Here is a 13,561-nt window from a genome sequence, read left to right on the forward strand (position 1 = left end):
GGATGAGTCAACCAAACAGGCAAAATAAGTGAAATTATGAAATCGCGTGGATGTAGACGAAATGCTGATGTTGAGCTGACATCTTACCGCTGCAATTGTTTGTAAAGTTTGTCTAATCTTCCATGCTCTTTCTCCAAGTTAACAAAGAATAGCCAAAATCTAAAGAAAAGCTTAAATTACTAAAAACTGGTTAAAGTACTTAATTATTTTAGAACAACTTAAAGTCCACTCAGAACATGTTTCCTCCATCAGAGCTTCATATGAAACACTGAGCAATCTTCAACAGTGGAGAAGAAACAAAGTCTTCCCACCAGTTTCCTGCTCAGAAAGAAACATCGTAACTCTTCATCGTGGGCAGCGAGACCAAACTCTTTAGAAACACATTTCTCAAGTCAGCAACTAAAGAAATGATCCCTGAAAGTATAGTCTTGGTTTGTTTTGGATGTTTCTCAGGGTCTCATGTCTGGAGACGAGCACTTTTCCTCCTGGTGAACACCTGTGCTTCAGACAGACACTCCTCCTCCTGACGGTGAATGAACGTGAAATGTAAAGCACAGACTGATCTTTAGCCATAGTTTGTGCACAGTTTGGGCAGTTACAGTATCTGACAAGAAACTGGTGTGATTTTCTTTTTTGCAGAAACAGAAAATCAATATTTCAGTGATGGACATCAAAGAAACTGTACTTTCACTTGTAACATGTTCTGATAAGCAAATAAATGTCAGTGACGATGCTGTGATTGTAGGAGGAGTGTCTGTCTGAAGCACAGGAGTTCACCAGGAGGAAAAGTGCTCGTCTCCAGACATGAGACCCTGAGAAACATCCAAAACAAACCAAGACTATACTTTCAGGGATCATTTCTTTAGTTGCTGACTTGAGAAATGTGTTTCTAAAGAGTTTGGTCTCGCTGCCCACAATGAAGAGTTACGATGTTTCCTTCAGAGCAGGAAACTGGTGGGAAGACTTTGTTTCTTCTCCACTGTTGAAGATTGCTCAGTGTTTCTTCATGAGACTCTGATGGAAGAAACATGATCTGAGTGGAGCTTTACATGTTGTAAAAAACAAAACAATTAATCATGACATTTCAGATCTCTGTTTAAGCTCTAATACATCTACTTAAATTTTGTGTTTGAGGTGCCCAGTTGTGTTCGCTGATGTTAGTGTTTAGAATGATAAATACTTGCAGTGGTGTTCTGCTCAAACATTTCTTTATAAGTACACTGACTGCAGCAGTTCCATTAAAAATTAACTGCATTTGTGAAGGTGACTTAATTTGCTTGGTGCTTTTGTGTAGAGTTGAATTTTGGTGCACTGTGACGCACAACTTTATGCTGCCAACACTTTCAGAGATCATTTCTTTAGTTCCTGATTGATAAGACATTTTTGTAAGAGACATGTCTCCTCTGTCCCCACAAAAATGACACCTCTGCTGTTACACATCAAAACAAGTGACATTTTCTGAACATCATATCAGTGATTATTCACAAAAATAAACAAATCTGTCAGTGACGATGCTGTGATTGTAGGAGGAGTGTCTGTCTGAAGCACAGGAGTTCACCAGGAGGAAAAGTGCTCGTCTCCAGACATGAGACCCTGAGAAACATCCAAAACAAACCAAGACTATACTTTCAGGGATCATTTCTTTAGTTGCTGACTTGAGAAATGTGTTTCTAAAGAGTTTGGTCTCGCTGCCCACGATGAAGAGTTATGATGTTTCCTTCAGAGCAGAAAACTGGTGGGAAGACTTCGTTTCTTCTCCACTGTTGAAGATTGCTCAGTGTTTCTGAATGAGACTCTGATGGAGGAAACATGTTCTGAGTGGAGCTGTAGAGATTGTCAAAAAAAACCTGTTACTCATAATGACTTGTATGCCTATAAAAACTCTGATAGTTAAATAAACTCTGTGTTTGAGGTGGCAGGTCCATGTTCTGGTTAAAATGATAAAGACTGAACATGTTCTGCTCAAACACATCAGGAGAGTGAAGAAGGAGATGTCAGTCAGTTACAGCTGACACACTTCTGAGAAGAAGTGTAATTGCCAATTAAGTGAAAACAGCTGAGCAGGTGTGCACGGGGCTTTAAAGTAGGCAGTGTTTTGCCTTGTAGGGTCCAGAGCATCTGAGTTTTCATTCTAACCAATTTCAGTTGCAGTTTCATGCCAAAACAATTACCAAAGTTGTTCTATATGGTGCCTGAGCTGCACCACTTCACTTAGTGCAAGAGGTTTATCTGGAGTCACAAAACTACCAAAAAGATGCAAAACATGCACCTGTGTCAGACAAAAATGACAATAAATGTGTTTCCATCCACCTATTTTTATGAGCATTTCAATTTGCGTATCAATAAACCTGAGTGGCAAAGAAATATTTACACTTATCCGAGGTGGAAAAGTTGATGTATCAACAGAAACAAAATGCAACAAAGTGCAATGGAAATAGACTTTTCCTCTTAACTAAATGTTGGATAGAACAAACACTGCAGTGATATTTTTACAGTCTAAAACTACAGAGACAGCCATAAGGGGTCACACTAATGAAAATTGTTCATCTTCTGGAGACCAGGAATGAGCTCAGTAAAACTCATGGGACTCTGCCAACTGAATAATGATGTGTATTTACAAAAGAAAAGAAAAAGTTTTCAGGAGAAAGAGATGAAAATAAGACTTTAATTCAACTGTAAAAAGCTCCACTCAGAACATGTTTCCTCCATCAGAGTCTCGTGAAGAAACACTGAGCAATCTTCAACAGTGGAGAAGAAACAAAGTCTTCCCACCAGTTTCCTGCTCTGAAGGAAACATCATGACTCTTCATCGTGGGCAGCGAGACCAAACTCTTTAGAAACACATTTCTCAAGTCAACAACTAAAGAAATGATCCCTGAAAGTATAGTCTTGGTTTGTTTCGGATGTTTCTCAGGGTCTCATGTCTGGAGACGAGCACTTTTCCTCCTGGTGAACTCCTGTGCTTCAGACAGACACTCCTCCTTCAATCAGTGACAAATGAACTTTGATATTTCTTAAACACCTCAATAATGTACAAAAAATGCTGTTGTGGTACTTTTTTATGGTCAATTCATCCAATGCAGTGATAAAAAAGCATAAAATAACATTAGTGTTTTCTTCTCCACCTGCAGCAAGAAGCACCTGGATGCTGTTCTGTATTTCAGAGGCCCGCTGAGCGGCCGCGAACACCAGCTGATCCTGCAGCGACTCATGGAGCTGAAGAAGAAACTGGGCAGCACCTACGGCGACAAGAACCGAGTTTTATTTGATGACATGCAGGTCACCGTCAACCGAGACTGTCTGTCTAATATGACTTTCGCCATCTTCAGCTGCTTATGGCCCGAAAACTAGTGCAACATTGTGGACGAGTTGCTGAGTGGAGGACAAATAAAAGCTCAAGAGGTGTGACAGAAAAGGTTAACAGCTGCAGATTTTCTAAGGTGGTTTGACACAAGTTCAGGTCCTTGCTCTCAAACACAGCCATCTAAACTCAAACCAACTTGCACGGAATCAGGTATATCTTCTTCTACAAATCGTGTTACCTTCAAAATGTTATTTATAACGGATTCTTTCCTGTCTAAACCTGGCACACGTGTCATTGAGTTTAAAGGATATTTCTGCTGATGTTCTACATTTGAAAACCTCAAAACCAACAATGAGCCTCACGTATGAACCACTCGTACAAACAGATTTGTTCTTAAGCAGCACATACGAGCGATTTAACATCATTTGTGGCATTCACCAATTTTCTCTCGGGTATGAACAAAATTCACGAGTGTCGAGACCTGTGAAAAGAGTCAAAAAAACACTAACCTGACCTGAAATCATAACACCTTAATCTGAATGAATTTGGAGTTTAAATATGATACCGAAATGAACTGAAATAAAATATATAACTAAGACAAACCTAATGCAAAATTTATATTTTATTTACCATATCATCATCAGCTTGGCGTGTCACTTTAATTAGTCTTTTTTTTTTTGGCACAGCACCTCATCATCATCTGCTGTAGACTATAATATTCTCTCGGCTAATATCTACGTGACCGCCTGTCGTATTAGTCGTGGACCGCTTTGCTTTTCCTTTTCCTTCATCACCGTGAACACACACACTGTAGTTCATTCTGACTCAGTCCCACACACACCGTCCTGCTGCCCCAAACACTCACTAGAGCTACAAATGTGGATTAATCCGCCGCTGAAAATAGTCCCCAACAAATGTACTATTTCCGCCTGTTTGAGTAACGTTTGCTAACAATTACAGCTGTTTAAACATGAAATTATAGATTTGTTTAGATTTACCAAGAAACCACTGAGCTTGGAGCTGAGAGCCACAGACAAGTTGGGAAGTCGGAAAGTATTGAGAGACAGACTAACACATTGTTGGTTTTTTAGGTCTTTTCATGGGATTTAGTGACTAAAAGCTTTTTCCTTTAAATAAAGTTTAAAATAACTTTTCAATGAATCTAATGACATATATTCTCTGTTTTACACAAATTACAATGAATTGTGTGACTGTGTGAACTTACATCTGTTCTTCTAAAAGAAGAAATTAGTTCAGCATGTTCATTAATGTCTCTGGCAAACGTAGAAATGCCACATATGTTATCACTTAACTTATTAAATGTGACACATGCAGAGTGTTGCCAGCATTGTGAGGAATTGCGGATTCATTTTCTAATCTGGATAAAATTCAATGTTTGTGGGGGAAGATTGTGAAACTTTGTGGATGACTGTGAAGCTCTCAGCAGATATAACAAATAAAAGGCAGGTTTTAGTGCCAAAGTGTCAGCTCAACTAATACAAACTGTAAGAAACTGAAGCTCTTTGTGTGTTTCAGCCATGAATGTGATGACGTGCTATTGAGCAAGAACTGAACCTAGCAGATGAGCCCTCCAAACTGCCTTCAGACTTAAATATAAGAGGGTTATTTTGTGAAATATGTGTGTTTCTATTGTCTTTCTGTCAAATCTCTGATTTCAGCTGACCCTGTGGCGTCACAGACGCAGGAAACTCTACAAAAACTAGCTTGATGTGATTTTCTTTGCACATTTGATGTACTCATTTAATAATTCTCATTTTCCTGTGTTTGTAAAGTGTTTGTGTATGATTGTTATCAACTGGCAGAAGTGAGAGTTTTAGTATCTCAGGATGGTTTAAATCAGGGTTTTCCAACATTTTCTGTCTGACACCTGTTTTTGGTGCCAAAGTTTTCATGAAAACTGACAATTATGTGAATTGTTCTTATGAATTTGAATATGAAATGCTTTCAAATGTGTGAAGAGAGCTCAAAGGGGTTATATAGAAATATATAGAAATGTTAAACTTATTTAATCTTTTTTTTAATAAAACATTAACAGTCTTATGAATCTCCCATGACTCCATCTACTCATGAAGCAACCGCATGTTGATCAGGAAGCTTTTCAACCCTGATAAGAATCTAAACAGTTGTAATTATTGATGGAAAATGGTTAAATGTAAAATCTTAAAATGTTGACCATCTATGGATTCATTTTTCATATATTTGCACTGGCCTTTAAAATCCCAAATCTTCAAAAATCCACTCATTCATTCATCTCTTATTAATAAAAATGTAATAATAATAATAAACTTTATCTATATAGCACCTTTCATACTTACAATGCAGCTGAATATATACACACATATATATATAAACATTTAAACAAATAAAGTAAAAGGTGGCAAACAAAACATTCAAAAACAGGGTAGAATTATACAGATAAAATGTAAAATAAGACTAAATAAAATTAAAATTAACTTCCGTGAGGTTGTGAGTGACGTGGATCTTCATGTGGATCTTGCTGAGACAAGAAAATAAATGACTTAAACCAAATAAATTGTGCAGATTTTTCCAGGGTTTTGCCAGGGTCATCAAACACATCAAAAGGTCAGAACTTTAGGTTGTGTATCTTTTTGGAATAAAAAGTCCCTGATATGGATTAAAATAATTCATATCAGGAATAATAATAAAAAAGTATCACTTCTTACTTAAAGTAGCCCAGAATTCCCAGCACAAAATCATAAATGAAGAATTCAGCATTGAAATACAACCAGATTCCTATTATTTATTGTGCAAAGGATAATCAGATAATACTACTACTACTGCTACTACTGCTGCTGCTGCTGCCAATAACCAAAAAAAGAAGTTTGCAATATATAAATACTGAAAGGACAGACTGTCAAGCCGAGTAGCTTGGAGAAATTAGATAATACAGTTTCGTGCTTCGTGAGGCGTTTCATCTTCAGCTGAAGACGTCAGACATGACATTGAATATCAACAACAATGTGTGTGTGAAGGTGGAAGCAGACATTATTTAGGGATTGCTGAAGAAACCTTTTCACAAAGGTAAAAAAAAAAATATGTTGCCAGCGCTTGTCAAACTTTGAAGAGGAGTCTTTTAATGTGCATCATTTTTAAAGATTATTTTTGGGCATTTTCAGCTTTATTGGACGGACGTGACGAGAGTGAAAATACAGTCAGGAAACATGGAGAGAAACATGCAACAGTGGTATGCATCTTAACTGCTAGGCTCCCATACTCCTGTTGGATACCTTCAAGGATAACACACTGACGAATATCTTTTATCCACAGACACTGGGTCGGGGGAGCAGGTGCCTTTCACTTTAACACGATACGTCATAAAGCCAAAAATGTCAAAATGTTGAAAAGTTGGAACAAAAGTTTGAAATCGGTGGGGACAGAACGACAAACACGGTGCGGTGTTTATCACATATTTAATACTTCTGATAGTGTTGATAACATCTTGATCAGAAGTTGTGTAATAATGGACAACAGCAGAGTGTGTGTATTACAGTAAAGAGGCAACTATCACACGTTTGGTCACAGTAAATGGATGACAGCACTCGATGAATAATGTCTTTTTAGTCCTCCTCAAAAAGTCTGACATTTGTAAGTCTAACTCCCTCAAGGATTGTATCTTTTCTAAAAAGACAATCTGGGCCTGAATGCTTGAATTAATGAAACTCACGGAGCTGAGATAACATATCAGTTTGTTAGGCAAACGGGGAAACCCTCAAAATGAAATAAAGCAGCGTGGATTGTTAAGGTTAGGAAATAATGGTTCACACTTCGTAGCAGCAGATGATAAAAATAACTTGTTGCATGATTATTTTTTCAGTAAGTAATAGAAACATATAAAAGTTCAAACACTGTTCAAGTTCAACTTCAAAACGAGAAGAAACAGTGAACAGAAATTCACACTTTTGGCTCCTACATAACAGTTAAACCTGCAAGAAACAAAACTTATTCCTTGCTACACAACATAAACCCACTCAGATACATGTTTTCTCCAACAGAGTCTCATTCAGAATGGATGTTTCTCAGGGTCTCATGTCTGGAGACGAGCACTTTTCCTCCTGGTGAACTCCTGTGCTTCAGACAGACACTCCTCCTACAATCACAGCATCGTCACTGACTTTTATTTGCTTATCAGAACATGTTACAAGTGAAAGTACAGTTTCTTTGATGTCCATCACTGTGACATCTACTTTCTGTTTCTACAAAAACAAAATCACACCCGTTTCTTGTCAGATACTGTAACTGCCCAAACTGTGCACAAACTATGGCTAAAGATCAGTCTGTGCTTTACATTTCACGTTCATTCACCATCAGGAGGAGGAGTGTCTGTCTGAAGCACAGGAGTTCACCAGGAGGAAAAGTGCTCGTCTCCAGACATGAGACCCTGAGAAACATCCAAAAAAAACCAAGACTATACTTTCAGGGATCATTTCTTTAGTTACTGACTTGAGAAATGTGTTTCTAAAGAGTTTGGTCTCGCTGCCCACGATGAAGAATTACGATGTTTCCTTCCGAGCAGGAAACTGGTGGGAAGACTTTGTTTCTTCTCCACTGTTGAAGAATGCTCAGTGTTTCTTCATGAGACTCTGATGGAGGCAACATGTTCTGAGTGGAGCGTATATAGTTGAAATAAAATCATAATTCCAATTTCTTTTTCCTGAGAATTTCTCATACTCCTTTTGTATGTACATTATTATTCAGTTGGCAGGGTCCCATGAGTTTCACTGAGCTCATTCCTGCTCTCCAGAGGATGAACCTTTTTCATTAGCGTGACCCCTTATGGCTGTCTCTGTAGTTTTAGACTGTAAAAATATCACTGCAGTGTTTGTTCTATCCAACATTTCGTTAAGAGGAAAAGTCTATTTCCATTGCACTTTGTTGCATTTTGTTTCTGTTGATACATCAACTTTTCCACCTCAGATAAGCATAGATAAATAGCATAAGATAAATATTTCTTTGCGACATTTGCAGTTTCCAGCGTTTCCACTCAGGTTTATTGATACGCAATTTGAAAATGCTCATAAAAATATGTGGCAGGAAACACATTTATTGTCATTTTTGTCTGACACAGGTGCATGTTTTGCATCTTTTTGGTAGTTTTGTGACTCCAGATAAACCTCTTGCACTAAGTGAAGTGGTGCAGCTCAGGCACCATATAGAACAACTTTGGTAATTGTTTTGGCATGAAACTGCAACTGAAATTGGTTAGAATGAAAACTCAGATGCTCTGGACCCTACAAGGCAAAACACTGCCTACTTTAAAGCCCCGTGCACACCTGCTCAGCTGTTTTCACTTAATTGGCAATTACACGTCTTCTCAGAAGTGTGTCAGCTGTGACTGACTGCCATCTCCTTCTTCACTCTCCTGATGTGTTTGTCAAAGTTGTTTGAGCAGAACATGTTCAGTCTTTATCATTCTGACCAGAACATGGACCTGCCACCTCAAACACAGAAACTATGTAACTGTATCAGAGTTTTAATGGAAATGTAAGCCAATGATAATAATAGATATTTTTTAGACAATTTGTAAAGCTCCACTAAGAACATGTTTCCTCCATCAGAATCTCATGAAGAAACACTGAGCAATCTTCAACAGTGGAGAAGAAACAAAGTCTTCCCACCAGTTTTCTGCTCGGAAAGAAACATCATAACTCTTCATTGTGGGCAGCGAGACCAAACTCTTTAGAAACACATTTCTCAAGTCAGCAACTAAAGAAATGATCCCTGAAAGTATAGTCTTGGTTTGTTTTGGATGTTTCTCAGGGTCTCATGTCTGGAGACGAGCACTTTTCCTCCTGGTGAACTCCTGTGCTTCAGACAGACACTCCTCCTACAATCACAGCATCGTCAGACTTTGTTTCTTCTCCACTGTTGAAGATTTCTCAGTGTTTCTGAATGAGACTCTGATGGAGGAAACATGTTCTGAGTGGAGCGCAAATAAATTTTACAACTAATTAAAGTTCACTAAGAATTTATTCTTCTTTCTAGCAATGTAGATGTTGTGTTTGAGGGGCCAGCTTGAAGTTGGCTGATCTTTATCTGTTTACAGTGATTAAATATTGAAGGTGTTCTTCTTGAACAGGTGCAACAAACCTGTCAGGAGAGTAGAGACAAAGCTGATGTCAGTCAATGACAGCCCACACACTTCTGAGAAAACATCTAATCAGGCAACAGCATGGGGCTTTAAAGTAGGAAGTGTTTTGCCTTGTAGGGTCCAGAGCATCTGCGTTTTCATTCTAACCAAAACCTTGAAACTGGTGTTTGGAGATTTGGAAAGAGTAGGCTTAAGACTTTCCTCTTTGATAAAGCTTATAGTTAGGGCTGGCTCGGGTGAGTCCTGAACCATCCCTTAGTTACGCTGCTACAGACCTCGACTGCCGGGAGACTTCCCATGATGCACTGAGCTCCTCTTTCTTCCTCTCCCTCTCCATCTGTATGCATTCATATCCCATTAATGCACGTTCCGAACTCGACATCAGCAGCAGAGAGAGAGAAGAATAAAGATGTTTCCTTCTGGGCAGGAAACTGGTGGGAAGACTTAGCTTCTTCTTCACTTTTGAAGGTTGTTCAGTGTTTCTGAACAACCTGTAAATACTTCTTTGCGACATTTGCAGTTTCCAGCGTTTCCACTCAGGTTTATTGATACGCAAATTGGAAATGCACATAAAAATATGTGGCAGGAAACACATTTATTGTCATTTTTGTCTGACACAGGTGCATGTTTTGCATCTTTTTGGTAGTTTTGTGACTCCAGATAAACCTCTTGCACTAAGTGAAGTGGTGCAGCTCAGGCACCATATAGAACAACTTTGGTAATTGTTTTGGCATGAAACTGCAACTGAAATTGGTTAGAATGAAAACTCAGATGCTCTGGACCCTACAAGACAAAACACTGCCTACTTTAAAGCCCCGTGCACACCTGCTCAGCTGTTTTCACTTAATTGGCAATTACACTTCTTCTCAGAAGTGTGTCAGCTGTAACTGACTGCCATCTCCTTCTTCACTCTCCTGATGTGTTTGTCAAAGTTGTTTGAGCAGAACATGTTCAGTCTTTATCACTCTAACCAGAACATGGACCTGCCACTTCAAACACAGAAACTATTTAACTGTATCTGAATTTTAATGGAAATGTAAGTCAATGTCAATAATAGATTTTTTTAGACAATTTGTAAAGCATCTACTCAGAACATGTTTCCTCCATCAGAGTCTCATAAAGAAACACTGAGCAATCTTCAACAGTGGAGAAGAAACAAAGTCTTCCCACCAGTTTCCTGCTCGGAAGGAAACATCGTAATTTTTCATCGTGGGCAGCGAGACCAAACTCTTTAGAAACACATTTCTCAAGTCAGTAACTAAAGAAATGATCCCTGAAAGTATAGTCTTGGTTTGTTTTGGATGTTTCTCAGGGTCTCATGTCTGGAGACGAGCACTTTTCCTCCTGGTGAACTCCTGTGCTTCAGACAGACACTCCTCCTACAATCACAGCATCGTCACTGACATTTATTTGCTTATCAGAACATGTTACAAGTGAAAGTACAGTTTCTTTGAAGTCCATCACTGTGACATCTACTTTCTGTTTCTACAAAAACAAAATCACACCAGTTTCTTGTCAGATACTGTAACTGCCCAAACGGTGCACAAACTATGGCTAAAGATCAGTCTGTGCTTTACATTTCACGTTCATTCACCGTCAGGAGGAGGAGTGTCTGTCTGAAGCACAGGTGTTCACCAGGAGGAAAAGTGCTCGTCTCCAGACATGAGACCCTGAGAAACATCCAAAACAAACCAAGACTATACTTTCAGGGATCATTTCTTTAGTTACTGACTTGAGAAATGTGTTTCTAAAGCGTTTGGTCTCGCTGCCCACGATGAAGACTTACGATGTTTCCTTCAAAGCAGGAAACTGGTGGGAAGGCTTTGTTTCTTCTCCACTGTTGAAGATTGCTCAGTGTTTCTGAATGAGACTCTGATGGAGGAAACATGTTCTGAGTGGATAGTTTATTGGTTCTCAGTTTTAGAAGCCAACTGTGCATTTAAATTGTTTAAATTACTTTAACTTACCATTTAGAATTGATAAGGCACAATATTCAAGATTGTCTGTAAAGGATAGTTTCTGTGGTTTAGGTGAAAGGTCATTTTTGTTAGCTCAGACTGTTTTTTGGTGGTGTTTTTTTTTTTTCCTGTATTGTGTGTATGAGCTGTCTTATGCACTGCACCAAAAACGGCTTTTACACAATTTTTACTGAAGTACAGTTTGTGTGTGTGGTTGTTGTTAGACAGACACACACACACACCAAGTGACAGTCTGCATCTTAAAAGACCTTTACTTTGAAAGTGTTAGCAGCTTGCACTTTTACGTTTTGATTTTCATCAATATGGCTTTCCGTGTGTTTACATCTGAATCTTTAATTAAGACACAATTTCAAATGTTTGTCATTTTCAGCCACTGACCAGCAGTGTTCAAAGTGTCGTTTTTCACAGAAGGGGAAGAAGTAGATGGTATTTTGGTTTAAGAGTTTTAACAGATTCTCTTGGGCTGCTGTGGCTTTTCGACGCCAATGTCTCCTTCACACAATGTCACAAGAGTCGGCTTTGATTTGATTTGCAGGTTTTAAGGTGCTGAAGGGCATTTGAGCTCTTCAGCACTGACTCACTCATCTTGTCAGGCTGCTCGCTTCCTGTTTGTAACTTTCCCGTCTTGAATACAGCAGGTTTAGATTTGTTTTGAAGGCCAAAAGCTCTCAGAAAAGTGCATACCAAAGAGGCTACTGAAAAACGTGACTGAACTGTATACTGTAACTGTAAATTGTGACATGCTCAAACTTGCATCAGCACTAAAACCAACATTAGACTGTTACACATGCTGTCTGAATCTGAGGCTTTACAGGAAACATGCAATGTTTTACTTTCTGTAATGTACTGTAATGTTGGCAGTGCACTATTTTGGCATTTAACATATGAAATATTGTTCAAAATAAGACGGTGTAGTCCCTCATTCGTCCAGGAGTGTTCTATCGTAGAAAAGGTTTCAGTCGTAGTCATCTGGACACTGTTTTCAGAATCAAGACGTTTCGGCTCCCATCCGGAAGTCATTCTCAATTGGGAAAAAATGGACTGGGAACTCAGAAATTTAAGCTACTCTGTGTTCCTTAAGCCCTGCCCTCAGGGAGGAGTCTTCCTGAGTGTCTGCTGTTTAACCTGCCTAGTTTCACCTGAAACTGCCCTTCTTTTGTTTCCATGATGGCCCATTAATCAGTAATCAGGCCTATTGTTTTCTGGCTGCACCTCCCTCATCACTGTTAAGTACCTGATTAGCATATGATTGGCTTGACCATGGTGTTAATACACTGTGGTAAACAGTTGGCAAGTTGAATCTCAGACCAGCATTTCTATTCAAAGAGGGGTTTTCTTTTTTCACAAAAATGGCTTCTTTGACTCCTCTTTCAAACCAACTCTTCTCTCTACTTAGAATCTTCACCTCGCTGTCTTCAAATGTGTGGTTTGTAGCTTTTAGATGCAAATGCACGGCGCTCTGCAATCCCGAGTTAGCGTGTCGTCTGTGCTGATAAAGTCTTTTGTGAAGTGGCTGTTTAGTCTCACCTATGTACCGTTCTTTGCAGTTTTCCTCACTGCATTGAATTGAATAAACTACATTGCTCTGTTTTTCTGTGGGCATCTTGTCTTTAGGATGAACGAGTTTCTGTCTTAAAGTGTTGCCTTCAACACTTGAGGCACTTTCGGTCCAAAATTTTTACTTTATAAATGCTGGTGTGACCGAGAACTTAATCTGTTACTTATGATGCTGTGATTGTAGGAGGAGTGTCTGTCTGAAGCACAGGTGTTCACCAGGAGGAAAAGTGCTCGTCTCCAGACATGAGACCCTGAGAAACATCCAAAAAAAACCAAGACTATACTTTCAGGGATCATTTCTTTAGTTACTGACTTGAGAAATGTGTTTCTAAAGAGTTTGGTCTCGCTGCCCACGATGAAGAGTTACGATGTTTCCTTCCGAGCAGGAAACTGGTGGGAAGACTTTGTTTCTTCTTCGCTGTTGAAGATTGCTCAGTGTTTCATATGAAACTCTGATGGAGGAAACATGTTCTGAGTGGAGCTTTACAAATTGACTAAAAAAAAATCTATTACTAACATTGGCTTAGATTTCCATTAAAACTCTGATACAGTTACATAGTTTCTGTGTTTGAGGTGGCAGGTCCATGTTCT

At 38.9% G+C, this 13,561-nt stretch overlaps 1 protein-coding gene and 9 non-coding genes across 12 annotated transcripts in view; 6 read left to right on the top strand and 4 right to left on the bottom strand.

Annotated features, from left to right (window-relative positions):
• exoc3l4 (exocyst complex component 3-like 4) overlaps positions 1-5,362 on the top strand; it is a 31,352-nt gene extending 25,990 nt beyond the window's left edge. For all 3 annotated transcript variants that reach the window (XM_044167075.1, XM_044167073.1, XM_044167074.1), the window contains exon 14: positions 3,132-5,362. In XM_044167075.1, the coding sequence (XP_044023010.1) occupies positions 3,132-3,351 (220 nt within the window). In that variant the 3' untranslated portion in view covers positions 3,352-5,362. The remainder of the gene's footprint in view (positions 1-3,131) is intronic.
• Positions 225-430, bottom strand: LOC122862501. The gene has a single exon (XR_006374736.1). It is a non-coding gene; the product is annotated as a small nucleolar RNA U3 (small nucleolar RNA).
• LOC122862539 lies at positions 836-1,042 on the top strand. The gene has a single exon (XR_006374772.1). It is a non-coding gene; the product is annotated as a small nucleolar RNA U3 (small nucleolar RNA).
• LOC122862523 lies at positions 1,617-1,823 on the top strand. The gene has a single exon (XR_006374756.1). It is a non-coding gene; the product is annotated as a small nucleolar RNA U3 (small nucleolar RNA).
• On the bottom strand, positions 2,685-2,891 carry LOC122862553. The gene has a single exon (XR_006374784.1). It is a non-coding gene; the product is annotated as a small nucleolar RNA U3 (small nucleolar RNA).
• Positions 5,363-7,747: 2,385 nt separating the features above from the next.
• Positions 7,748-7,954, top strand: LOC122862540. Its single transcript, XR_006374773.1, has one exon. It is a non-coding gene; the product is annotated as a small nucleolar RNA U3 (small nucleolar RNA).
• Positions 7,955-8,873: 919 nt separating this feature from the next.
• LOC122862547 lies at positions 8,874-9,080 on the bottom strand. The gene has a single exon (XR_006374778.1). It is a non-coding gene; the product is annotated as a small nucleolar RNA U3 (small nucleolar RNA).
• Positions 9,081-10,516: 1,436 nt separating this feature from the next.
• LOC122862543 lies at positions 10,517-10,723 on the bottom strand. Its single transcript, XR_006374775.1, has one exon. It is a non-coding gene; the product is annotated as a small nucleolar RNA U3 (small nucleolar RNA).
• A 404-nt stretch (positions 10,724-11,127) lies between these two features.
• LOC122862536 lies at positions 11,128-11,334 on the top strand. The gene has a single exon (XR_006374769.1). It is a non-coding gene; the product is annotated as a small nucleolar RNA U3 (small nucleolar RNA).
• Positions 11,335-13,244: 1,910 nt separating this feature from the next.
• On the top strand, positions 13,245-13,450 carry LOC122862565. Its single transcript, XR_006374795.1, has one exon. It is a non-coding gene; the product is annotated as a small nucleolar RNA U3 (small nucleolar RNA).
• The last annotated feature ends 111 nt before the right edge of the window (positions 13,451-13,561 follow it).

The sequence above is a fragment of the Siniperca chuatsi genome, linkage group LG15 (genome assembly GCF_020085105.1).
Source record: "Siniperca chuatsi isolate FFG_IHB_CAS linkage group LG15, ASM2008510v1, whole genome shotgun sequence".
NCBI classification, from domain to species: domain Eukaryota; kingdom Metazoa; phylum Chordata; class Actinopteri; order Centrarchiformes; family Sinipercidae; genus Siniperca; species Siniperca chuatsi.